Source organism: Fukomys damarensis, unplaced genomic scaffold (assembly GCF_012274545.1).
Source record: "Fukomys damarensis isolate Sample0158 unplaced genomic scaffold, DMR_v1.0_HiC HiC_scaffold_24, whole genome shotgun sequence".
Classification (NCBI taxonomy): Eukaryota; Metazoa; Chordata; class Mammalia; order Rodentia; family Bathyergidae; genus Fukomys; species Fukomys damarensis.
In genome coordinates this window covers 2588178-2614892 of record NW_022900936.1, presented here as the reverse complement: position 1 = coordinate 2614892, position 26715 = coordinate 2588178, and the positions used below count along the sequence as shown (strand labels likewise).

Here is a 26715-nt window from a genome sequence, read left to right as displayed (position 1 = left end):
TCGTGTGGCTTTTCCTTGGAGGAAAAAGCAGCCAGGCTTTTTGTGACCCAGACAGAGGTCAGAGGAGCTGAAATGGAGCCTAGAAAAGCTCCCTGTGATTATTACTCAGACACCAGCTTCTGTGAAATGCACTGCACATCAGTCAGGCCTGTGTCTGAGGAAGGAAGTGCGCCTCACAATGGGGCTGTGGTGGTGGAAGTCGGCGGGGACAAGGCGAGAGGTGCACATCTGGACTGGACAGCAGGACCTCCGGGAGAGGGAAAGAATAGGTGTGTGTTTTCCATCCCCGACCAGCACTAAGGAAATGATCATCTTTGGCAGTAGATTGATGTCTCACATATCTGGAAAATTAATTCCTTTTTTCAATATTTTCCCCAAATCACCACCAGTTGATGGCACTCCCATCCTGCTACACATCGGTGCATGAGAAGCTTCAAAGAAGCCCTGGTGTCCAGCCCGCAGCCCACATGATTGAGGTGGGACTTAGGTGTCAGTAACTTGTGAAACCCCAGGTTGTTGCTGATATGAGTCCACTTTGAGTCCTGGTGCCCTGAGCGATCGGAACTCGAAGTTACCGTAGGAGTTGTCTTCCTCCGAGTGCACAGAGCCACTAGTGACTAAATAGGGTAGTAACATGGCCTGATTTGTCTTTTTAGTCATCACACTGGCACTGTGTGTCTAACATCCTGGGCCTCAAGGCGGGGGAGTGGTTGCAAAGCAGTTTCCGAAGTGTAGGCAAGATAAGAACACCCCCAAGGAAGGTGGAAACGGCCAGGTAATGAGAAGCGATTGAGTTTGTGATGTGTTTCTGTACTGGCCAGTATTTCACCAATGGGGCCAAATCCCCTACATTCACAACTGAAGGGAGGAGAGGGTTCTTAGGTGCTTTGTACCAGTGGGAGATGGCAAGGTACGATAACAACAGCCATGGTGCAGGCTCCAGAGGACAGGGCCAAGAGACATGACAGGAAATGACAGGATCTTATTTAGGGTCAAGTGAGAAAATAAATGTGAGACAGAACCGTAATATGTCAGACCGTTCATATGTCAGATGGAACCACAACAGAGTATCGGTACTGGATTCACCCTCCTATCACGAACAACTATGAAATTAGACAAAAATACATAAAAGGACTGTTTCCGGGCAGTGGAACACAAGCCGAGACCCTGAGAGAAGGGGAGAGCAGGAGCTGAGTGCCGTGGAAACCCAACACTTCTGACGGGCCGCCTTCCAAGCTGTGGCAGAGGGGTGTTGATCCAGAGAATGGTGGCCTGAGGTGGGGAAAAGAGGGTTGGAAGTCAGAGCTGCTGTGAAGGCCGGACTCTGCAGGGGGGCTCGGGCGCTGCGGCTCAGGGAAGGTGCTCCACACCTGCGCAGGGTTCCTTCCTGTGTTAACCTTTGTGAGATCAGCAGAGGTTACAGCTGGAGTTCTGAGGAGCTGGAGCAGGGGACCCAGCAGTATGAACGGGGCTCTCGGAAAGGCCCTGCTCCAAGGCTGGGGCTGACCCACCCTGCACTCAGGCTGCTCCGGGACAGTCCTCAAGCCCATGTGGGAGGTGCTTCACTGGATGGAGCTTGTCCACCATGAACCAATTGTCTGCGGAATCTAAATCACTCAGACAAAAAAGGACAAACTTCAGACTCTAAATAGCAAGTATATCCACGATGACCCGCATGCCATAAAGTATTATCCAATAGGGAGAAAGCAAGAAAATGTGAACCACATGCAGAAGGAAACAGAAACAGAATAAACAGACACAAAGAGGCAGTGACGTGGACGCTGGCAGGCAAGGTTTGGAAGCTGCAGTCGAGCACTTTCCAGGGTGCTAAAGGAAAGGTGTACACCATGAGTAAATGCCTGGGGAAATCAGGAAAAGAAGGAGACAGGGTTTCCTAAAAGGACCAAAAAGAAAATTATAGATGTGCACGTAGGCTACTTCCAACAAGAAACTCACTGGGTGGATTTAACAGGAGATGGAATCCTGCAAAGCAAGGAATCCCTGATTTGAAATTAGACGGCAAGAGAAAAATCCAAATTTCAGTCCAGAGAATAAAAGTCTGAAAATAGAAATTGAGACTCAGTAAATGTAAGGCAGTATCATAATGTAATATGTATGGGGGGAGGAAGAGAGGGACAATATAAATCACATAGCTCAAAAGAACCCAAGAAGAAGCCGTCCCATGGCATATCAAAATCAAATTATTGCAAACCAGTGATGTGCAGAAATATTAAAGGCATCCAGATAAATTAGACTCATTGCATCTAGGGAAACAAATCAGAAAACTTTAGGTAACTCATCAGGAACAGTGCCAGCCAAAAAACAACAGAAAGCTGTCTTTAATGTATCAAAAGGACAGGGACAAAAACTCATCAAAGGGTTTCATAAGCAGAAAGATACAGTCCTATAGCCTTCAAATATGAAGACATATAATGGCATCTTCAGAAGAGCAAAATGTGAGAGATTAATCTGTACTGAGCTTTCACTACAATATTTCAGGAACTTTTATCAAAACAAAATTATTTCAGATGGAAATTTTGATCTACAAGAGTAATGAAGATCCATGGATTTATAAATTGTATTGCTATACATTAAAGACATTTTGTTTTCATTTTTATAACTTTTAAAAATATAAATTTAAACTAACAATTTATCAGGATTTATAGCATGCAAAATAAAATGCACAGGAATATTAGCACAAAAGATGGAAAGTAAACAATGGACACTTATTGTTGTAAGGTGATTTTTAAATGATGCATGAAGTGGTGTAGGATATTTGAACACAGATGTTGACAGTTAAATATATACAATGTAGACTCTAGAGCCATAAACAAAAACTAAAACCAAGAGATATAGCTATTATTCTTATAGAAGACATAAGGAAGAACAATAAAATATATTCAATTTACTGGACAAAAAAATTGTAGAAAAGGAGAAAGTAATAAATGGGAGATGGGAAAATAAAAACCAAATAGGTCAACCATAAAGCCAAACACAATCATATCAGTACAAACAGTGAGTGCAAATGGTTGCAGTACACAAAGTCAAGGTTCCCAAACTGATCCAAAAGTGTGAGTCAAGTACTGGTTCCCTATGGCAAGCTCACTTTAAATAATGCAATGATGTGAAAATATAAATAGATTTAAGGTAAAATACTCTGAACTATCATGAAATCTTGATAGACTACACCAATATTAAACAACATAGACCTGAAGCCAGGTAACATCACTGTGAATATATAAGGACAGGTTAAAAGGACAAAATTGTCAATTCAAGAAGAAGTCAACATTTGATGTGTGGATGTACCTAATAAAGGAACTTTAAAATGCGTGATGAAACATCTAATGGAACCAAAGGGAAAGAGATGACTAGGCAATGATACGAGGAAAGTTCAGCACTCCTTTCTCAGTAATTTATAAAATAAATAGAAAATCAGTATGCATAGAAATCTGAACAACTATATCAACCAATATCTGAATGACAGTCATTGTGAGTGGGTATAAAAGAATATATTTCTAATCACCCACTAATGTTTTAGGGAGTTAGAGCTCAGCAGTTGTTGACTGAGAAGTAAAGTAGGCTTGAAAGATGTTGCTCTGACATTGTTTATGGTTTATTTAGAGGTGGGGGTACTTCTTATGAATAGAGTTGCAAAAATATTTAACAAAATGTTAGCATGTTGAATTGGCAATATCCAGAATGAGTAAAATATCAAAAGAAAGTAGCCTTTCTCAAAGGGATACAAGCTTGGTTTAACATTTAAAACTCAATCAGTAGAAATCACTGTCTTCACAGAATACAGAAGAAAACCTAAAGACATGAATAAAATAAAACAGTAGAATTGACCAGAGTTCAGCATCCACTCTTGATTTTTAAAAGTTTCCATAAATTAGTAGAAGGAAACAACCACAATAGAGTCCCTCATACTATACACAGCACTCTGTGCTCTTGAGGCCCATCATTGGGAACCTGCATATTTGTTCTGATGACTTCTACTCAGTTTTCTTCTAGGTTTTTACATAGGCAAAAAGCATTATAAAGTATTACATTTGTAAGGGAAGGCCCAAAAGTCCTTCCAGTATCTGAATACTATATAACTGGGCCAGGGATTTAGCTCAGTCCTTCCACTGCCTACCTTGCAAGCACAAGGACCCAAGTTTGATTCCTGGTACTTCCCCACAAAAAAACATGAATACTATATAACTAATGAGCAAATATAGCACACCCACAGGATATAGAGTGAAAGCACTGAAATTAATTTTATTTCTATATACTGGTGAAAACAATTGAAAAATGAAAATACACTCTTCCAAATATCATGCTTAGGGATAAATTTAATGTAATATAAGAGATGACTGCAACACAAGGTTAATGTTTTAAATAAAAATTTTCTCAGTAACAGGTAAACTACCGTTAATTCCCTCAAAACACACCACTTGGTCCTTAGAACACACTTCTCCCATCATTCTCACAACTTTCTAAAGCAGTTCTGGTGTCCTTTTTCATGAGGGTCTTTAGTTACACTGCCATGGCCACCATGACATCCTGAATTGATTCAAAACATTTCCCTTTCATGGTCATTTTGAGTTTGAGCCAGATGTGGCTAAGGTGGACGAGGACACAGCGTCATGTTTCTATGAGCTGTCTTTCTCTTAAATGGTGTTCAGCAGCAGCCTTCACCATATTTTTAATCATATCTCATGAGACAGGTCTCCAGAACTGCTTCAGAAATGGCCAGACCAATAGAACAAGTGTGTTTGAAGTGAGGAGTACTGTAAGAGAGATTAATGTCTTTCATTAGTAAAAATTTAAATTTAAATATTTACCATGTATAGTATTTTTATTTTATGAAAAATAAAACAAAATTTCATAACAAAATAATAAGAGAATAACAGTAGTGTCTTAGTTACACTTCTTGTTTCTGAGTCAAAATACCTGACATCCAAAGTTAAAAGATGAAAGGTTGATTGTTGCTCTCAGTTTGTAGATGTTTCAGATAATTGGCTGGCTCCAAGGCAGAGTGGCAGAAGGGCATCGCAGAAGAGAAAATGTTCATGGTAGGCAGAAGGCAGCAGAGCAGTGAATTAGCAAAGAAGCAGCAAGAGACAACAGCAGTCCTCTTTCTGTTCCTTATATCTTATCCAGGCTGTGTGCCCTTAGGGGCACTCTAAATCCTAGCCTCACACCATAAATCCTTGATCTCAGCCTCACACAACCTAGATCCAGCCACCTCCGAAAAGCCCCATCAATGACCACGTGAGGCTTGAGGGAACATCTTGATACAAGCATACCAAATAGCTAATACACTGTGTATCACAATCTTAAAGGAGGTTACTCAGAAGGCAAGATATAAACAAAAAAGATGGTGCCTTACAAAGAAGCAAGCAAGTAATAACATAAAACTTTCTTTTCAATGGACTAATAGAAACTACTAGTAAAAATGAAACAAATTACCGTATGTAGCAAAATATTTCTGAAACAATGGAATAGGTAATTTGGGGAATTATGTGAGCTTCTTCCTACTTCCCGTCTGTCTATCTTGACCAGTCCTTCTACAGTGAACACTACAAAATATTGTTGAGGAACTGAACAACACTAATAAACTCAGCAAGCTCTGTCATAAAAATTCAAGTTTTTTCTAAAACATATGGAAATGACAAGGGCCTAGAAAGACCAAAGCAATGTTTAAAAGAAGAACCACTCTGGGGGACTTAATCTGTCTTACTACAATTGAACAGAAAAGCATACAATGGACCAGCCCCGAGTTCGTGTTGTAAAGATTGTCTGCAGGTCATTGCTCTGACTCAGAAAATCAATCACCTTTTAAGTCTCCATCACCAGTGTCACAGCAACTTTCCTCGGGCCTGTTTTCCTTTTCATTCCAGTTGCCAAGATGATGACTGAACTGAGTGAGGTGGAAAAGGGCTGCAGGACACTTGCAGCTCCAGGGAGGCATTGTCTCTTGCAAATTCCTCGTCTATAGCAACCTTTACTTTGTTTTCTCATCAACGTTCTAGTGATGACTTCAGTGTTTTCTTGTGCTTCAGTGGCTAGGAAAAGAAAAAGAATCTTTGAGTTGTAACTCTTCAAAAGATCAATAGGTGGTTACGGATAAGGTCATTCTTTTGTAACTACTCTCAAATGAGCACATTTTCCTGTTATTTCCTCCTCGATCTCCCCCCAGTCCCCTTCCAAGTATCAGTGTGTTGAGCACACACTCCTAATCCCCAGGTCCTGGAAGGGGAAGCTCATTTCCTCCCAATCCAGTGGGACAGGGAGACTGAGGACAACGCACTTGGGGGTGTGACAAGCTCTGGGACCTCAGCCAAGGAAGAGTCACCGGCCATAGAGGGTGTGAGAAGCAGATGGGGGAACAGAGAGGGAGGAATCCTGAGGACCGGGAAGTAAGGCAGCTGGATAGAGCAGTGGAGAGGAAAACAGCAAGTTCCGTGAGGAAGGAGGCAGAGGGAGCAGGTGCCACAGCTTCCCCTGCAGGGAGGGTGCAGCTGCAGAGGGAGGAGCATGGGGCCACTCAGCTCCACTCCTGGGCCTTGTGTGTGATGGGCATGGAAACTGGGGAGAGGATTTCAAACAGCCATCGGGGTCCATGCCAGATGAGTTGCACATTGGAATACAGGCTGAGAAGGACCTGTCACCATCCATGTGACAGGCAGGGACGCTGGAGCGAGGTGGCTGTGCAGGACGGACAAGGGTGGGGCCTCTGAAGCATCTGCTGTGTGTGATGCCCCGTGTGAGGGACTCCAGGGTGCCTCCTCCCCAGGGAGATGAAGGGGGAACGCAGGCCACAGTGCCTTCCTGAGCACCTTGTTCCTCTATCAGAGCACCTTCTGGGGCCGGGTTCTCGTCACCACCGGCGCCTGTATCACAAGGCCTAGATTAAAAATTCAGGTAAAGTTCAGCCTGTTACTTTTCCTCAGTGCCATTCCAGGAGCCCTGAACACCGACCTTAGCCGTTCACTTCCACACAGTCTTCCATCGGTTCAGGAGAAAGTGCATGGGAAACAAAGAAGCAGAGGCAGGAGTTTGGAGACCTGGAAAATGGGGTTCAGGAGGGGGTCTCAGAGTGACAAGCTGTGAATTGCAGGAGCAGACACTCGCCTGATCTGGGAGAGCGCGGTGTCCTGATAGGTCCTCGGCAGGCTTCATAGAGGGAGAGAGCTCCAGGTAGTGGACAGCATCGGGTTTTAGGAATAAGCAGAAGAGGCGAAGAAATGCTACAACTTTAAATACCACGACAAGGTCAATGTTTCTGCTGGTCTATTCTCTGTGACTTTGGGAAGCGACTGGTTTTCTGGGCTCTTATTTTTCTCATCTGTACAATAGAAATGCTGCAGCAGTTCTCCAGGGCCTCAGAGTCTGTCCAGTTGGCAGTCAGTAGGGCCACCTCCAGCTGTTCCCTGTCCAGTGACAGGAGAGGGAGGACAGAGGTTGTTAGGCCTCTTTCCCAAGGTCGGACTGCACCAGCTAAGACAGCGTGGGATGCTGGGTAAATCCCTTTCCGTCTTCCTTACCTCCCTTATGCCATTCATGATGGCCAGACAGCAAAAAGGGTCTCTGTGAGGTTAAATACGCCCTCTGTCAAATGCCTGTCATCTCCACATTTGGCTGGCAGGGGTGTTTAGACTCCTAAACACCTCTGCCAGGGGCTGCTGGGATGGTTTCTCTCCTGGAGAAACTGAGCCCAGCACTTGGTGACCAGGTGGGATAGGAGTGGATCTGGTTTCAGACCCTTCCAGCACAGAACCTGGATGGTCCAGGCTGCCCCTTCTCACCATAGCCCCCAAGTTCCCTTTCCTGCCAGACACCCACAGATCTGCTGCCGCCGGTGAGACATCACTTCAGCACTGAGTGTTTCGATTCACAACTGTCTGCTGCTACCAGCTTTTGAGGCAAACGAGTATGACCCAGAGCTCCCTGCTCCCTTCATCCTTCGTGGGAAGTGTCGGGCTTCTTCGTGTATTTGTTAATACGTAACGCTTTCCTCAGTGGTGTGATAGCCTGAGTTTATAATTGAGCGACTCCTTATTCTCCCTGTGATAAAAATGCAGAGGCCACTTGTTTCTTTCCTAGGTTTTCCTGTGGCCCCAGGACAGTGCGGGTGTGGTGGGAGGAGGAGCCACAGGTGGCTCCTCCCAGCATCGGAACATCTTCAGGGAGGACACAGTGGGGTTGTTCTGCTCATGTAGGGGCTGTTTCTGTCTGTCACTGCCTTCCCCTCGCAGTATACTGGCATCGCTTGCCCAGGTCCACCTCTTTGATGAGTCTTTAAGTAACTTTTCTGTGGATTGGAGCCACATTGACAGGGGAGTCCCAGAATGATCAGAATTGGATTTGTTCCAGAGGAAACACAGGAGGTTAGCTACCCTGTCTGTCTGGCAAGGGATTTCTTGCTCTTGGCAGAATTGGAGGCGTGGAAGATCGATGCAGATGGCTGAAGATCGGCTTTCCGCCCTGCAGATAGTGATTCTAGTATAATATCTAAATGTTCTAATGGACCCTAGAAGTTGATTGATGATTTTGATTAGAAAATGTTGCTCTGTATAATCTCTGGCATCTTTCCTAGAAATAACTTCCCCACCATTTGATAGCCATCCCCCGATCATCTTATTTTAAATATATTTACATCTCAGTGAATGTATTTGCTTCAGTGCTGTGAAGAGGAGTTGCTTGCTACTCAGGCAGCGTCCTGGAGCCCCAGGGGCTGTGCATTTGGAGGCTGTCATTTGGAGGCTGGGATCAACTGGTCATGACCTGCATGCACTGCATTAATCGGCGCTCCTGTAGGACATTACACCTCCCTGCATCATTCTGAGAACTTCTCTCTCTTGATTCATTAGACCATCATAACAACCCTGTGAGGAAATTCTATAACTTGCACAGATTATCTGACAGGAAGTAGCAGAGCTGGGGGCCAAACCAAGCTCGTTAACATGTGGAAGGAAAATGGCCAGCACCATGCTCACGTCTTTTGTCCCACACTGCAAAAACCGTGTTTGTTTTCCATCCGTGTCACACCTTGCATTCCGTAGGGCTTCGAGGAGGTTCATAAAATCAGACCTTCGCTGGGCCGTGGCTGTGTCTGATGACCACTGTTTTCTCTTTTCAGTGCCTCCCAAGTTCGTGGTTCAGCCCCGGGACCAGGATGGGATCTACGGCAAGGCTGTTATCCTCAACTGCTCGGCTGAGGGCTATCCCGTACCCACCATCGTGTGGAAATTCTCTAAAGGTGCGAAGCGGCCGGTTTGCTTGTTACCTGCCGGGTGGGGTGATGCTCCAAGGGACCCTGTTCAGGAGGTGTGCTGGCAGGGGGGTGGAGCCCTCTGCCCCCACCTGTCCTCTCTCAAGTGCCCAAGTGCTGCACTGTGGCCCTGGCCCTGAAAAGGTCCCCAGGGAGACCAGACGGGTCAGGATCAGGTGCTCTGTCCACCGAGGTGAGAGCGCTCCGGTCAGCGTCCAGACCTCTGTAGCCCAAACCCCAGAGAGATGGGTGCCATGGGAACCGTCAGAAGTGTTCACTGCTGGAGAATTATTTTCCCTGTGCTTAGAATTATGATATTAAATGGTTTTCAGAGCTAAAATATAAAACCATTGATTTTTCAAACATTTACTGTTTGCCTCAGAGCAGCGATGGCAGATCTTTTAGAGCTGTCGATCGTACAAACAGCCCACGTGGCACTCGTGCCATGGGTTCGCCATCCCTGCCCTAGAGTACACAGCGTGCCCGCCATCTCCTTGGGTGCCTTCAGGGCTGTCCTGCGAGTGGCCGGAGCTCCCGCCCACCTCCTAACACAGGCCCTCTCCGAGGCCTCTGCCGCCTCCCCTGCGCAGCTCACGCGTGAGCACTGTCCATAGAGATGCGTGCCGGGAAGAGGCGGTGAGTCCTCCGCCCCGTCTTCCCTGGGTGGGCTCCGCTACGCTCTTCCTGCTCTCCTTCACACTTCTTAGTTCAGCAGTTTATCAGCAAGCAGCTGAGGGCCTGGAAGAGCCTGGAGCTCTCCCAGCCAGTGATGATTCCAGCAGGATTTCTCCCACTATCCAGGACCTACTCATCCGTGCCTGTCCCGAAGGGTACGCTCGTTTCTCTCTTTGCTACGTCACAGGGTAGAATCTGGATGCTTCTTTTAAAACAACACATTGCACTTTCTTCTTGTGGGAAGGAGCAGAAGGGAAAGTGATGCACGCATGCCGCCACCCTGGGGGAGGAGAGGAAGGGACGATGGAGCACAAGGTGGGAGTGAGAATGACTTCCTGTTTAAGAAGCCGAGGACACACACTGTCTGTGCAAAAAGCACTACTCAGAGTCCCCCTGGCTTTTCATTCTAGGCCATGTCTGAGGCTGCACTGTATTCTCGCCTGGAGATGGATATGTGTTTGCTGTTAGGGACATTTCCCACGACCCTGGTCTTCCTCAGAAGGTTTCACAGCTGCTGTTGGGCAGATGTTCCCCGGCCCCCTCGGGCTGTTGCCAGTTCTCTGCCCCTGTACACACCACCGCGGTGGGCTCTGCGCCTCTGAGAGGAGAGGTTGCTTTGCGGGGAGAATGCGCTTGCCTACACGGGTGGTTCTCGGCCTGACCTCGACACAGGTGCTGTGGTCACTGGCAGCGTGAGGGGAGCGTGTGCCCCCCCACCACCCTCACAAAACGGGAGCCTGCATTTTCATCTGCTAGGTGACAGTGGCTTCCTTTTTCGCTTCTTTATTGAAAATACTACCGGCATTCAAAGGCTTCACCTTGTGTTTATGGGACATGTGTCACTCTCTCCTCTGAAGAATCTTACTCATGTCACTTGCACACTTATCTCCGTGTCTAGTTTGTTTGGAAGAGTTTTGTACAGATCGAGTCACCCTGTGGCACGGACAGCAGGGGCACTTTATCCCTGCCCATCACTGACTCACCAACTAGTTACAGTGCCTTTGATATTTTTAAATCTCCTAGGAAATACCAAGTCATCAAAGAAAATATTAAAACTTCACAAAAGTTTATTCCCCATTTAATAACATCTAAGATAACCAAAGATGATTATTGGAGATACATTTTGTCTGACCTTTCACATCTGTCCCCTCACATTTCATATTTATAGTTATATATTTTTTAATTTGATCATGGTGATTGATCCTGGCTTATAATCCTTCTATTTCAGTTAATGACCTGCTGTGAATGTCTTTCCGTGTCAGCAAATGCAGGTGTTTAATACTATTTCTTAATGTCCATGTAAAGTTTGTGTGAATACATCGGCAGGTGCTCTGAACTATGTCCTATCTTGGTCAAGACTGAGTTCGGCTTCCTACATTCAGGAAGGTTCACCCTTCTTCATATCTTCCCCGGATGGTCATAGCTTAGAACTAGCATTTTATTTTTTAGCTTTTGTTTTAGGTCGACACATAATGGTACCCACTTACCTATTGCCCCCACTTTGGACTACAGTATGATGTGTCCGTGCCTACAAACAATGCAAAGTGATCAGATCAGAGGAATCAGCATATCCACGTCTAGAACATTGATCATTTCTTTGGGGCAGAACATTCAAAATCCTCTCTTAGCAGTTTTGAAATCCACAGTCAGTTGCTACTAACAGTGGTGCTACGCACCAGCATTTACCTACTCACTGGCCAGCCCCTCCCTCCCCACTGCTCGTATCCACTGTTCTGCCCTATTTCTGTCAGAACAACTGTGTTAGGTTCCGCATATTCGTGAGACCTCACATTTTCACACGGACCTGGGAATGAAGCCCAGGGCCTCACACGTGCTGGGCAGCAGCGCTCTGTCTGTCACTGAGCTACATCCCAAGCCCTTTTTCTGTTTGTAGAAAGGCATTCACTGAGTCACACAAGCTGAGGCAAGCTTGCAGGCCTCCTGCCTGAGCCTCCTGAGTAGCTGGGATAATGGGCCAGTGCCCTTGGCCCTGTGGGATTCTTTTAGTTCCCGGCCATTTCCCTTAACGTAATGCCCTTCGGTCTTACCCACGTTGTCACAAATGGCAGGATTTGATCCTTTTCATCAGGCTTCCCTAAGTCGTCCTGGAGTTGGTCTTCTCCTCACTTAAGAAGAGTTGTGCCACTCTTAGCACCTCCTGCACTCACAGAAGACAGCCACGTGGGTGTGGTGGCAGCTCTCAGAGTTCCATGGGAGAGGAAGACAGTGACAGGGAGCCAGGGCCTCGCCCACCTGTGTCAGCAAGCTGCCTTCCTGACCGCAACTTGTGCTGTCCGACCGAGGGACAAGGCGGGTGGGTACTGGCCAGGAGGTGTCTCCAGCATTCTTGTTGGAAGTTGTGGGTTTCTCCTCCTAGAAAAATGTCCTAATGACTTCGATCACGTTGACCTTTGTCCATGTGTCCCTTTCTCCCCAGGCCTGCTTTGCTGTCAGTAGAGTTGCTGGCTCCAGGAGTGCACTGTGTTTGTAGCTCTCGAGACATGCTGACAGTTTGCTAGAATTTTATTTTTACACATCCTCCCTCGGTTCTCAGTAGTGCCTGCTTATTATAGCCAGAAGACTCCTGCATAAGATATTTCCTCTTAAATATTTCCCAGTCCAGTAGAAGTCTATCGGATAGTGTTGTTTTAATTATGTAAATAATAAAGAAGTTTCTTTTAAAAAAATTTCAGCCTTGCTTATGGAACATATGTCCTGTAGCCAAAATAGTCACTAAGAACTGAAGCACAGATGCAAGTAGAACAGGCTCAGGTTGTTTTCCTGAGAGTTGCAGCAACTTAATCCTGGGCTGCGAATTTCCAGCATGTGAGATGTGATCGAAATACAGGGTCAATACTTCAATTTTAAAGTGCAATGTAGTAAAAGACAGAGCCGCCATGAGTCCCACTTGCTTGAACACCTTATCCCATCATTTTTGCACTTTCTGAAGCAGCAAAGGAAGTTCACCTTCCCATCTTCTGTGATCAAATATATAGGGAATGCAGTGAGAGTCTTCCAGTGTCCTAAAAACATGACACTGTGTCCTTGCCCACCTCGGTCACCGGACCTGGCACTGTGTGACTTCTGGCTCTTCCCAAAGTTAGGAGGAGACCAACTCCACAGAAGACTTTCAGGAAACCTTTCAGACCTGAATAACAGTGGTCTTTGCAGAAATGAAACAACCGTTGCTGAAAAAACAGCGTCACTGTCTTTCGAAACTTGGCCTGTTGCCCTGGTCCTCACCACCCGCCCTGTGGCCGTGGGGTTTCGCACCGGGCTGCTCCAGGCTCTCTCCTGTCCACGGTGCTTCCTCTGAGCCTTTTCACTCCTGAGCTACGCTTCCTGCCCGCTCACATGGCTTCCTGGGGAGGACACGGGCGGCCGGTCTCCCTGCAGAAGGGAGTTCGTCTTGGAGCTCGAAGGTACCACACAGCAACGTAGACTCCAGGAGTGCTGGTCTACACCTTGCTGTGGCTCGTTTGGGGTCGATTTTCCCATAGGCGTGGTGGGATAAATACGTAGATTTAAGTCATCTTGCAGTTTTTAAAATGTTTTGTATCTAGGAATATTTGCTCTCTTCCACAATTTTTGTCTTCTTTGAGGACTCCTGCTGTGGCAGTAAAGGACCATCATCCATCATCTGTCACTGTGATCTCTCTCCCTTGTTCTTTAACTTGGTCACTTTCATGTTAGTCTATCTGATATTCCCCAATTTCTATTCCCTGTATATCCTTTCCCCATCAAAACTTCTTCTCCTTTGTGCTCCCTGTGCTACTCCAGTATTTTACTGTTATTTATTTTGTTTGCCTCCTTTCTCCAAGGCTTCCGGCTCACACATCACTCCCGAGCTCTGGCTTTATAGACAAGTGACTGTTCGCAGTTTTCATCTAAGTCATTGCAACATTTTTCTGGGAAGCCTTCCTTACCTGGTGTTTTTCTATTTCTTTCTTCCACTTTTCTTGTAGTACCTTTGCCAGATGCTGGGCTCCTTTTGAATATTTGCATATGAGGAAAATCTGTACCCCCAGAAAGAGGTCGCATTGTACAGATACCTGATTCCTCACTTTACCTGAACCTCTCTGATTCGCAGACTCTGCCCAGGTCTGGGGAGCCCTGGCCCACGTCCCCCTTTCTCACTGGCGCAGGGTTCGCCCCTGATCACCCTGCGCTGTCCCGGTGCAGCCAGGACCCGTAGCCTGGCCCGCCTCCCCAGCATTTCCATGCCTGCCTCTGCTCGGTGGACATGGCTGGCTGCCCAGTCACATGTCACAGCTGGGCTGCTAGCCATTTCCTAATTTCACAGAAAGCAGAGTTTGCATTTTTAGGGTTCTTTCTCCCATTTGCTTTTCGATGCTTCCCAGGGAGGAAAAGAAATGCTGGCTTCTCCTTGCGTGTCCAAACACTCAAGTCTCACTGTTTACATATAAAGCCACATTAAATTGGGGTTTTACTTTAGAGAAGCAAGTGACAGCAGTCTACAGAAAGGAGCAGGGGTTCGGATGCACCTCCGAGACAGAGAGCTGGACGGACACACCCGAGGTCCTGGGTTCGATCCCCAGCACCACAGAACAAACAGCAACAATGAAACGTGGCTGAGAAAGTGCAGCAGTCATCAGCTAAGTGAATGGGCTGTGAGTTCAGCTCCTGGAGGACACCGTCTCCCACCCCTGCGTGCAGTCACTGACCCTGCGCGAGCCGGTTTGCTGTGAGTGAAACAGCTTGGAAGTGAAGTGTGGCCGTCTGGTCCGAGAGAGTTCGTAGTCCACAGGCGGTGTCTGCTGTCATCACTGTCACCATCATAACTTGCGTGGCCAGACAGTTGCCCTGAGACTGCCCGACAGACTCACTCACAATGCTTTATAGTCGTGGTAACACTTAAATACCGGCGTCTGACGCTAGTCCTCTCTCTGCTGCACTGAGTCGCCTGTTTCAATATTTAGCATGACAACACTCCCGTCACTGATTTTCTTTTTCGAAAATATCTTGCTATTTTTATATGGATTGTTATTTGGTTCCGACTGATAAATAATTGGAAGGAGGTTTTTTCAAATTTCTAAAACCTTGAGTGAGTTCAAGGCACACTCGGAATACATAGCAAGACTTGTCTTCCCCCACAAAAAATTTTTTTTTCTAAAAACGTGTCTGGAAGAGTTGGAGGACTGTCAGAGAGCTGATCGGGAACGCTGACCCTGTTCGGGGATGGAGGCTCCCCGGGACCCTACGCGGCCTCCGTCTCCACATCTGCTTTTGCTGTGTGCGTTGATCACGTCCGCTTTCCCATCCCCTGGGCGCTAGGAATGAGCGTGTGCCCGCTGCCGTCCAGTCTTCTCTGAGCCGCTGGCCTTGGAGTGGCAGGGTGTTGGCCTGTGGCCCCACAGCGTCCACATGAGCAAGGAGGAGGTGATTTCCAGCGCAGGAGGGCGGCTGCGGGATGGTGCCCTCCTCATCCTCCTGCCGCCCTCTGGAGGCGGGCTCTCCTGGCTGCCCTCTGTGCACCCTTCCCCTCTCTGCCCAGACCTGGCCTTGCTCTGTGGCTTCCCAGAGGCTGCAACTGCCTGTTGCCGTTTGGTGCGGACAGCTCTGCCTTCGCATTGCCTTCTCTTGCTGTCCCGGGGTGAGCTGTCGGAGGTTGGCGTTTCTGCCTCACAAAGTGTGGCTGCCCAGGGGCCTGGCCATCCCCTCCCACCAGGCCCGAGCCTCCTTTCTGCTTTCTGTCAGCACCAGCAGGAATCCTTCTAGGGCCAACAGAGACCTGATTCTTTTATTGAGACATTTACAAAAGTAAAAGCAGATCCTCACAAGCGTTCCCTGGGGGTCTCCATGATGGTGCTCAAAGGCTGTGCTCAACATGCCTGGTCGGAAGGCCCAGGGACCTCCCCGGAGTATCCTCGTCCTCAGCAGCTTGCCCAGGCATAGCTGCCTTGGTCCTCCACATACCTCTGTCCCAAGGTCAAGGTGACACTGGGGGCCTCCGTTGTCCTCAAAGCCTGGGCCAGGAAGTCCTGAGGAATCCACGGAACGGGTGGGCCAGGTTCCTTCGGCAGCTACCTCTGGCCAAGGTTTTCTGCCACCACAGCACCAGTGCCCGACTTCACTGCAGTGACGCAGGGCATCCACTCCACCACCACCTGCAGCCCCACAGAGTGCTCGCTGTGCCTTCGCAAGATGGCTTGGAAGAGGTGAATGGTCCAAGTAGGAAAAGCTCCCACCAGTGCACTTTCTGCCCTGTCCTCTTTAGGGAAGCAGGGGCTTCGTATCGGTCCCAGCTGAGATGACGGATGGTTTTCCAGTCCCGAAGTTCACTCCCAAATTCTCTTGACCCCTTCATCTGCTGATGGACACGTAGGCCACTTCCAAGCTTTAGCGACTGTGAGCTGTGCTGTCATGAACCTGGTGGTGTCACTGTGATGTGCTGGGGCAGGGAGACCCCTAGAGGGGGGACAGTGGGTGGACTGGAATTTTGGGGTTTTGAGGACTCTCCACACTGATTTCCTTGGTGGCTGTATTAGCTCACACTCCCACCAACAATGCAGAAGGGCTCTGTTTTCCTCACAGCATCATTTGTTGTAATTTGACTTCCTGACGATGGCCCTTTCGGTGTGCTTTCATTTGTATTTCTCTAATACCCACCAGCGTTGAACATTCTTTGATGTATTTATTGACTGTTTGTACTCCTTCGGAGGTGTCTATTCATTTCTGTTGCCAGTCTTTTGATTGGGCCTTTTATTTGGGAGAGTCCAGTTTTTTTAGTTTTTTTATGCATTCCTTCATCCTGCTGTCTAACTTTGAGGTCTCGCTCTGTGCCCTACCTTGGACCCGAGAACCCCATTTCCCTGTCCGAGGGATTATAAAGCCTCGTGTCTGTTTGGGTCCATCCACACACTGATCTCCGGGGTCAGCTATGCAGTCTTTGCTTTGCATGTGTCCCCTCCACCTCCCTGTTTGGAAACCTGGGTTCTGCCTTGTCCCTGAGTCTGGCCTTGGTCCTTCCTTGGGGACCGGTCTCTCTAATCCTGTCTGCTCCTTACTCTTCCTAGTGAAGATTCCAGAATCAAGCTTCTGCCCTCCTGGATCTTGCCAGCTCTGAATGCCCGCACTGTGGACCAGGGTGTTAGTTGGCTTCTGCTCACTGTGACAAAATACCTGAGAATAACAACCTGAAGGAAGAAAGGTTCCTTTGGGCCCACAGTTTCAGTCCATGGTCAGCCGGGTCCCTTGCTCAGAGCAAAACGTCACAGCAGATGAGTGCAGAGGAGAAACTGTTCACTGCATGGCAGCCCAGCAGCAGAGAGAAAGGGAGAGCATGTACTACTTGGTTTCCTCCTTCCTGCGTTTGTGTTCTCTCCAAGCCCTGGAGTGCTGGATGGTGTCATGGAGGGGGCAGATCTCCCCCTCAATTTGCTGTCCCGTGTGCCAATCGTATCTGGAACACCTTCACAGATACACCTGGAAGTGTGTTTTGCTGATTTTCTGGGGATTCACCAGTTCAATAAAGTTGACAGTCAACAGTAACTGTCACGGACCCCTCTGGCATTGGGGCACTGGAACACAGTGACCCCTCGAGGCTTTCCCAGCAGCACCTGCTCTACCTTCAGTACTGGCCTGGGCAGGCTGTTAGGGCCCAGATACTAACCCGTGTCCCTGGCCTCCTCTCAAGCCTAATGTTATGATATGAATCCTGAATTAATCCAGGGATTAATTGCCACGAATGCCAAAAAGGACAAGAAGACATCTCCCTGCGGCCTATGCGGTAGAAATCAACCCACGGTCCAGCATGGGTCCCCATGCACAATAGAGCAGCTGTTCTTATGTGTCCCCAAGTAGGGACAGTGGCCTCACTGAGCAATAACAAGTTCCTGGAGAAGGGCGGTCAGCAGAACAGGGAAAGGGTGTTTGCCTGTGGTCGAGGGGCCTCCTCCTCAGAAGCCCTGGTACCATCTGGCCCCGCGTTTCTTTTCTTCTCCTCTCCATCCTTCTTCTTCTTCCTCATTTCTTTCCCCAGGAACTTTCTGGCAATCTTCACAGAGGCAGCCATACTGCACGGGGGTGGGGCGGGGGCGATATCTGGGGGCCCTTGCTCCAGGGAGAGCTGAAGACCTTGGAAAACAGACGCAGCTCTCGGGACTCTCCAGCCCCAGTACTAAGCCGTGGTATCTGTGTGACCAAGGACGCTCCTTCCAGTGTCCCCTGTCACATAGCCAAGTGCTGAATCAGGCTGGTTCACCATTCAGCTTTCCGATAATTGGGCAAAGCAACAGCGCGCCACCTTGCTGATAAAACACAATTGTTGTCCACTAGGTCGAGGGTTACAATCCAACTTCATGGACAGGTTTCTTAAAGGAATTCCAGAGAGGCGGCTGGAGGGCACAGTGAATGTGATTACGGGCAAACTTTCAAAAGAACTTGTCTGATGCTATCTCAGTGTGTGATGTTTTATCAAAGAAGGGTTAAATATAGGAATTTGAATCGTGTAGAATTTATCAAGGATGGGACTAGCGGAGCTGCCTTTTAGGAACTTAAGATGTAGTGTGTAAGAACGTGAGGATCCACCCATCGGTGCCGCAGCTGCCACCCAGCCTGAAGCAGTCAGTACTTGGGGAAGTCCTCCTGGAAGCTGGCTGATAACCTTGCTAATTAGCGCCTGCCTGTGCGCCCGTGTGTGGCTCTGAAGACGCATACAGCAGCTCACTCCTTCCACGTTGCTTTAAATGCCTTTCCTCGGAGAAGTATAAGCCAGAGGCTGGGAAAAAGAAGAGCTAGAAAACGTAATCTTCAGGCTCCTGGGCCTGGAATTTAAGAAAGAGTTTAGAGAGGAGGTGACAGTGGTATCAGGACAGCCTGGGACACAAACTCCAGATGAATTATGACAGCAGGTGCTTTCCTTGGTGCTGTGAGCAGCTCTCCGGCCTGGAAGGACACCGCTATCTCAGGACTGTGCCTCGCTCCCCTGTGGCTTCTCTGTGACCCAGAGCTGCTCAGCCGGACGGCACCGAGCCAGGGTCCATTGCCAGCTGCCGAATCTTAGCAGGTGCAACTGCGGTGGCTTCCAGACACCCTGTCCTCTCTTCTCTTCACCTCTTAGCTTTGCACCCCGTCTCCCCGCCCCCACAACCCTGGCCCTGAAGAAGCTGAGCAGACCCATTCTTCAGCAAAGCACCGCCCGGTCGGCAGGACGGAGGGACGGAGAGGACTGCGGCTCTGCTGCCTCCGTGAGAAGGAAGACACTCGCGGCCCTGCCATTGGAGTGCGCCGGGAGCTTGCGGGGATCTCGCGCCATCATCTGTGCTACTGCAGATCCATCCCTGCTGTTTCTCCTGCGAGGGAGACTCTGGGCTGCGCCCTGCGCGCCTCCTCCCAGTCCTACTCCTAGGCATTTGCCTTTCCGTGCAGTCTCATTCCCCTCCACGGAAACAGCTGCGCGTGACATGGCAGCACGCCCCGCTCGCCCCTCCTATGATGAAAGCAGAACGCAGAGAGGGTGAGCCACTGACTCAGAGGCGCAGCTAGCTCAGAGAGGATCGCAGCCTGAGTCCTTGTACGCCCAGCCAAGACCAGGCGCTACCAGGCGCGAAAGCAAAGATGGCGCGGTCAGCCCAGGCTGCTGCCTTCGCCGTGGGTGCCCGGTCTCCCTGCCCTGCACCGTCCTGTGTCAGTGCCAGGGAGCACAGCGGGGCGTCTTCAGCACAATGGAGAGGTCTCCGGCATTAACCTTGCTGGTTGTTCAGCACCTTTCCTACAGCCTCAGCGCTTCATTCCCGCGGACTTGGCCTCCACTGGCTCCAGCCACTGAGTGACCACCGGCTGCTTTCTGTGGTGCCCCTCCCAGCTCCTCACCCGGAGTGCTGACCCGGTGCCAAGAAGACTGTGAGATCTGCGTGTCGTACGCAGTGGGCTAGATTGCTCTCTTTAGAGTCATGATGAACCCATAATCCCACCGACGCACGCGGCATCCGCTTCCCTCGCCTCAGCGCGTGGTCGGCCGTGATCCGCGCCTTGAGCTCCCGTGGCTGCCAGTGTGTGTGAACAGGTGTGCAGGTGCAAGAGTCTCTCAGCTTAGCCTCCCTTTTCTGATGAAAACAGAGGATTTCACGATTTCAAGGGCACTTACACTTTATTCGTTGCCTCATTGGGTCCTTCTAATAATTAACAGTCTCCTCTCAGGCCAGATGGGAGCCAAAGCGTCACCCTTTTGCACTATGTAACCGAGACAGGCTAGCGACGAAATTATTGTGTGTTTTAATTCTTTCAAATGTCGTGTTATAATTCTTTACTATAAAGGTGTCAACGGTCAAAAGTTACTTTTCCGGAGGAAATCCTCTGAGGGAATAAAGAAGTACGTGATGTTATCATGGACAGGCCTCTCCCTTTTGCAAATTTTGCCAGTATTTCTCTAGATGTTCAGAGTTGTTTTAACAAATTTTACATGATCTGGAAATCACATACCACTTTCAGAGTTCCCAATTTTCAGTCCCATGGACATGGTTTTTAAATTCTGCGTTCAGAATGTGTGTTAGGCTGGACTCCCCCTCAAGTCAGTCAGTGGGGAGAGAGAAATCAGTATTTTTAGCAGATTTTCAAAATGTGGACCAAATTTAAGCACTCAAATAAAAGCCAAAGGGTTTTTCTTTCATTTTGGGGTTCCAGTAAAATCCTTTATCCTTATACTAAAGAATACTTTCTCCACAAGAACTAGTTCTATAATTTAAAAAGCCAAGTCCTTTAAAGTATCATCTACTTTTATAAAAGAAGGGACATATAATCATCTCTCCAGATGCAAAAGCAGCTGGCGATATTCAACATCCAATTCCGATAAAAACAACAGTTTCTTTAAGAATTTTATAAAATAAAGATATATAAACATTTGTTAAACCAAAGTGCTTTGGAATATTAAGAAGAAAACAAAAAATCCCTGGAGAAAGATGGGTAATGGCTGTAAATGGGCTGTGTATTAAGAACAAGTAAAAATGGCTAATAAATTAATGAAAAGGGGCTCTAAATTATTTATGAACAAAAATACACAAAACACTCAAACATGCAAGTTAAATTGTGACTTATCTATTATATTGGTGAAGATGACATTGATTAAGAATGTCCATGTGTAGTGAAGAACTTTAACCCTTAACCGGCCCGGATGGAGATGAAATCAGTACGTTGCTTAGCAAGCTGTCAGTCGACGTAGGTTATCCTTTCCCTGAGGGTCCCCTGTGGTCAAAACTTCACCGCAAAGATCAGCCCCACAGGCTGCCTGCCCTGTGCCTCCTCTGTGGGTGGACTGAGCGGAGACGACCCTTCCCACCGTGGCCCTCAAGGCAGAGTCCAATAATTGTAAAGGGACTAAATAGATGCAAAGCTTTTGTAAATAAGGAGGGGAGATGGCATTCAAGGGAAGGGAGGAGATGGGAAAAAAAGAAGAGTCAAGATACATCATGGACAGGAACAAACTCCCTGTGCTGACTGTGATCTTAGGTATATCAAAAGTGTACCGATAAAATTAAGAAAGCAAATTCAAACCGGAACAATAATTAGAAGCAGAATTAAAACAACAGCAGCACAATCTTATGCATTTACAGCGTGCTGCGCCTGACATCCATTCCCTTAAAATGGGGGTTTTAAGGAAAAGGGGGAAAGGTTCCGGGCTTAACTGGTCACTCACAGTGTGTGGCATAGGTGACCAGCTGCAGTGTGATAGACCATTCCAAAAACTGAGCCCTGAAAATAGCACTTGTGTGCCCGTCCCCACTTCCACTGAGTGCCTGGCTCTGTTCCCCACCACCCCCGTGCACAGGTGCGGGCTGGGCGCGGTCCCTCTGTGCCGCCATGCTGCTCTGGGATGTGCCTAGTGCCCCTGCGGCCTCCTCCCAGGTCGCTCACAGCACGACAGCCCCTATTCTGCAGGAAAGGGTGGGAGAGGAAGGAGCAGGGAGGCGGTCAGATCTCTAGGACCCAGGGCTGATTGCTTAGGACTGGCTACAGGGCAGGTGCTCAGTCATTGAACAGTGAATCCCTTTTGTGTAGCATGGAGGCTTGCTAGGTGCTTAGAAACTATCTAGATGTCTATCATCCCCCAGAGTGGGACTGGAATCAGAAAGACAAAAGAAGGCATTTATCTTTTCCCACTTTTTATCACATTTTACATTTGTATTAGCTCGTGTTTGCAGTATGTGATATTCACCTTGCTTGGGTGGCCCGGAGGCCTGCACACAGCATAGGTTCACTCTTTTTCTCTCCTCTTCCCCTCACGCACCATCCTCCTCCCTCCATCTCTTCATCCCCTTCACATTTGAGAAAGAGCCGTCTCCTTGCATCCTATTATCTATTTTTATTATGCTCTTTATTTATATTTTAGGTTTCTCTTATAAGAGGAACCATATGATATTTAAACTTGTGGTCTGATTTATTTCACTCAACATCATGGCCTCAAAACATCCATTTTCCTACACGTGACTCACATTTACCCTTCTTTACGGCAGAGTAGTACTCCATTGCTTGTAAACATATTCTCTTTAGCCATTCGTCTGTTGGTGGCTATGGAGGCTTCCAAGACTTAGCTCCTTTGAGTTGTGCTACTATAAACAGGTGTGTGCATGGATCACTGTAAAGCAGTGTCTTTAACGCCTTTGGGAAGAAGGGGACTAGTGAACCACATGGTACTGATAGTGCTGGTTTTCTGAGGAGTCTCCACACTGATCTCCACAGTAGTTGTCCTAGTTTGCATCCCCATCAGCAATGGAGAAGACTTCTCTTTTCCCCACAGTTTCTTCAGCATTTGCTGTTATTTGGTTCCTTAGTGGTGGCCCTTCTTTCTGGAGTAAGATGGAATCTCGGTGTTTTAATTTGTGTTTCATTCATGGCCAGTGATGCTTAACTTTTCTTCATCTGTTTATTGGTGTTGTTTCAGTGGCCTGGTTTTTTGTTTGCATCTTTTATATGGGGGTCTAATTTTTTGAAATCTTTATATATGCTAGCTATATGAGTCCTCCCTCTGAGGAGTAGCTGGTAGAAGTTTTGTCCCCATCCTGTAGGCATCTCTTCATTCCGTTGGTTGCTTCTTTTGCACTGCACAAGCTTTTTAATTTGATGTGGTCCCATTTGTTGATTCTTGGTACTATCTTCTGTACAACTAGGATTCTGTTAATGAAGTCCTCGCTCATGCCTGTGACTTCAAGAGTTTTACCTATTTGATTTTCCAGCAGACTAAGTGTTTCTGTTTTAACATTTAGAACTTTGATCCATTTCGATTTAAGTTTAGTACATGATGAGAGATATGAGTCTAGATTCAGTCTTCTGCATCTGGCTGCTAGTTCTGCATTTCTGAGGGAAGATTCACAGAATTATCATACTTTAAACAGCAGTAGGTAAGCCCGAGTTGCATAAAGCTTCACTTATTCAATGATTTCATTCATTATTTTTCAAAAGCTGTCACTCATTTATGTGTTCATTCAGAATCAAGCATTTAAAATACTTGTGAGCTTTCATATCAGTTTTAAATTAATTATATATTATATATGTTTCTAGAATAATTTTACATTTTATGCATCATGGTTATTTCTCTGCTTGTAAGGAGTAAAAATTGGAATAATTTTGTTCACTTAGTCCCACTTTATAAAATGCCCATCACTAATCCCAAGGAAAGAAGCATTTTGAAATGATAATAAAATATATTTTTAAACCTTTTCGACTCTGATTTTGAGTTGCTTGTAAATAAGATAAGTTTTTAAAGAACTTTTCTACTTAGATGGCCAGGTATGGTGGCACATGCCTATGATCCCAGCAGTCTGGAAGGCTCAGGCAAGAAGGTTGCAAAGTTGGAGCTAGTCTGGGCCACGTAATGACTTGGAAAACCCCTGTCTCAATGCCAGGAGTGGTGGCACACTCCTGTAATCCCAGCACTTGGGAGGCTAAGGCAGGAGGCTCACTGAGTTCAAGATCTCAATGCCAGGAGTGGTGGCACACTCCTGTAATCCCAGCACTTGGGAGGCTAAGGCAGGAGGCTCACTGTGAGTTCAAGACCAGCCTGGTCTACATAGTGAGTTCCAGGTCAGTCTCAACTACATAGTGAGACCCTGTCTCAAACCCCCCCAAACAAAAATAAATAAATAAATAAATGTTTAAAAGGGGCTGTGATTGTACCTCAGTGCAAAGGTCCTAGATTCAGTCTCCACTACTTAGAAACATTTTTCTAATAGTTTATGCATTAGATATATAATAAAGAACAAATCAAAGAAGTATGACCCATAATATTCTTCCATACAACTTTATGATTATCTGATACTAGTACTCCTTTTACAAGCCTTTAAAACAGGTATCGGACAATTCTAACAACAGCCTATTTTTATTATAAATAAATTTTCTCTGTATGACTTCATGCTTCTTTGGCAGAGATGAGTGGTTCTATAAGAGACTGTGTGGCCAGCTAAGCATACGGTATTCACCCTCTGGCACTGTACAGGAAGTGGTGGCCAACCTCTATCTAAAATATTGCTATTTCTGTCCATGAACATGGTATAACTCTATACTTCTTTAGTTGTTTTCAAATTTTAAAAATAATTTTAGTGGGAAAATATTGTACCTGTTTCATTAGATTTATCCTAAATATTTCGTGTTTTTGTGTCTTTTTAACTTCAGTTTCCAATTGCTGGTTCCTGGTATATAGAAATAAAATCAGCTGATTTTTGTGTATTCTTCTGGCATCCCACAACTTTGTTACACGTAGTTTATTGTTATTGTAACCTTTTGTGGATTCTTTTTTATCACATCATCTGTGTGATCACATTATCTATGAGTTAGGGCAGTTGCCTTCTTTTCCAATCCATGCTCATGTTCTTGCTGTAATCTTCAGAACAGTGTTAAATAATGAGAATGATACTGAACACCCTGCTATCTTGCATAATCTCTGGTAGGAAATCATTCATTCTTTCACTGTGGGTTTTGTAGAAAACTTTTTATCTTGATATTTCATCCTATTTCTTGTTTTCTGAGATTTTATCATAAATGGTTGCTGAATTCTGTAAACCACCTCGTTTTCTCTTTTCTCATTTTATACCACCAAAGTAATCATGCTGTGTTTGGGTTTTGGTGTGTTGATGTGGAGAATTTCATTGACAGATCTATGAATTTAAACCAACCTTGAATTCATGGAGTAAATTCCACCTAATCATGACGTATTCTTCACGTCATATATTGATGAACATTGTCTGGTGATTTTGGGGTAAGGGTCTTCATATCTGTGTTCACTATGGCCTTTGGTCTGTGGATCTCTTTTTGGGGGAAAGTTTTTGTCTGAGTTGGCATTGGAACCATGCTGACCACATAGAATTGTTTTAAAGCTTCTTTTTTGTACTTCCTGAAAGTTTTGTATAAAACTGATATATTTGTCCTTATGTATTGGGTAGAATTCACTATTGAAACTATTTGAGCTTTGATGCTGTCATAGGTAATAAAGAATGAGGGTTATCTCTTTTCTGAGTGATCTTTGAGAAGGCTTTAAAGAAATGTTGCCTATTTAAGCTGTCAAACGTATAGATACAAAGTTATTGTTTGCATTTTCCTAGTACTGCCTTCAGTGGGAGCAGTTATCAGCTGGGTGCAGAGCCAGGAGGGAGCCTGATGCACCTAGGAAAATAGTGCTAAGCTATGTCCAGAGTGCACAGCATCTCTCCACTGGAACATGAGCCCAGTTAGAAGAAAATCTGCCATCCCTGCATTCTCTCTGTGGCCTCACTTGTGTGTGGCAAGCTAAGACTTCAAATTCCCTGTCCCTGGAGCACCGCTGTGTTTACATGCATACGGAGACCCTGGGAACAGGAGGCATTTTTTTAGTACCATGAGGAATGTCTACTTCAGTGGTTGTTCTACTGCGATGTCTTTGAATAATTTATCAGCTACTTAACACTCATCAAGTTCAGCTTTTTATGCAGACACTATCTGGGAGCACTCTGATTTTTTTAAGCCTCTGACTCTGAAACACTGTCATTTTCAATAAATGTGCTTTTCTCCAGACAGGAATTTCGGAGCTGGAGGAAGAAAGACACGCTCTGTGCAGCCACACCTCCCTTCCCTCGTCCCACGGTGGTCTGGACATGTGTGCTCTCGCACCATGTTCTCACACAACAGTCTCACGGTCCCCCTTTCCTGTTCTCCCCCAGGTGCTGGGGTGCCCCAGTTCCAGCCAATCGCCTTGAATGGCCGCATCCAGGTCCTGAGCAACGGGTCGCTGTTGATCAAGCACGTGGTGGAGGAAGACAGCGGGTACTACCTCTGCAAGGTCAGCAACGATGTGGGCGCGGACGTCAGCAAGTCCATGTACCTCACGGTCAAAAGTAAGGAAGAGGAATGCTTCGCTTTTCTACCTAGGTCGGGGCTTAGCTGTGCACTTGTCTCCCTACTCACCTGGTTCCAAGCAAAAACCACAAAGACCCAGAGCTTTGCTCTGGTGGGGATTTCTAGTTAAAGTTTTGTGGCCCCAGAAACATGGCCAAAGGGGGTGCAGAGTGCAGAGCCAGTTGTCCACAGCTGGAAGGCAGAGCCCCTTTCTCTCTCCCTGTGGCTCTGGCCAGTGCAGGTGCAGCCCTGGGCCACCCTCTCCCTCAGCACCCACTTTGCTGTCCTGCCAGCTTTATTGTGAAAGTCCACAACATGGTCTCTTTACAGAATCCTTTTTGCATGCATTTTGTATTTGCCACCTGGCTTGGCCGTAGAGTTTCTTTTTAAGATAATTACAAAAAAAAAAAAAAAAAAAAAAAAAAAAAAAAACACAAAAACCCCTATCAAAAGGAACAAAC

At 46.8% G+C, this 26715-nt stretch overlaps 1 protein-coding gene across 1 annotated transcript in view; it reads left to right on the top strand.

Annotated features, from left to right (window-relative positions):
* Positions 1-26715, top strand: part of Dscam (DS cell adhesion molecule) — a gene marked incomplete at its 5' end in the record, with an annotated part of 531581 nt that overhangs the window by 339762 nt on the left and 165104 nt on the right. Inside the window, 2 exons of the mRNA XM_010636598.2 lie at positions 9128-9247; positions 26080-26253. Of these exons, the coding sequence (XP_010634900.1) occupies positions 9128-9247; positions 26080-26253 (294 nt within the window). The remainder of the gene's footprint in view (positions 1-9127; positions 9248-26079; positions 26254-26715) is intronic.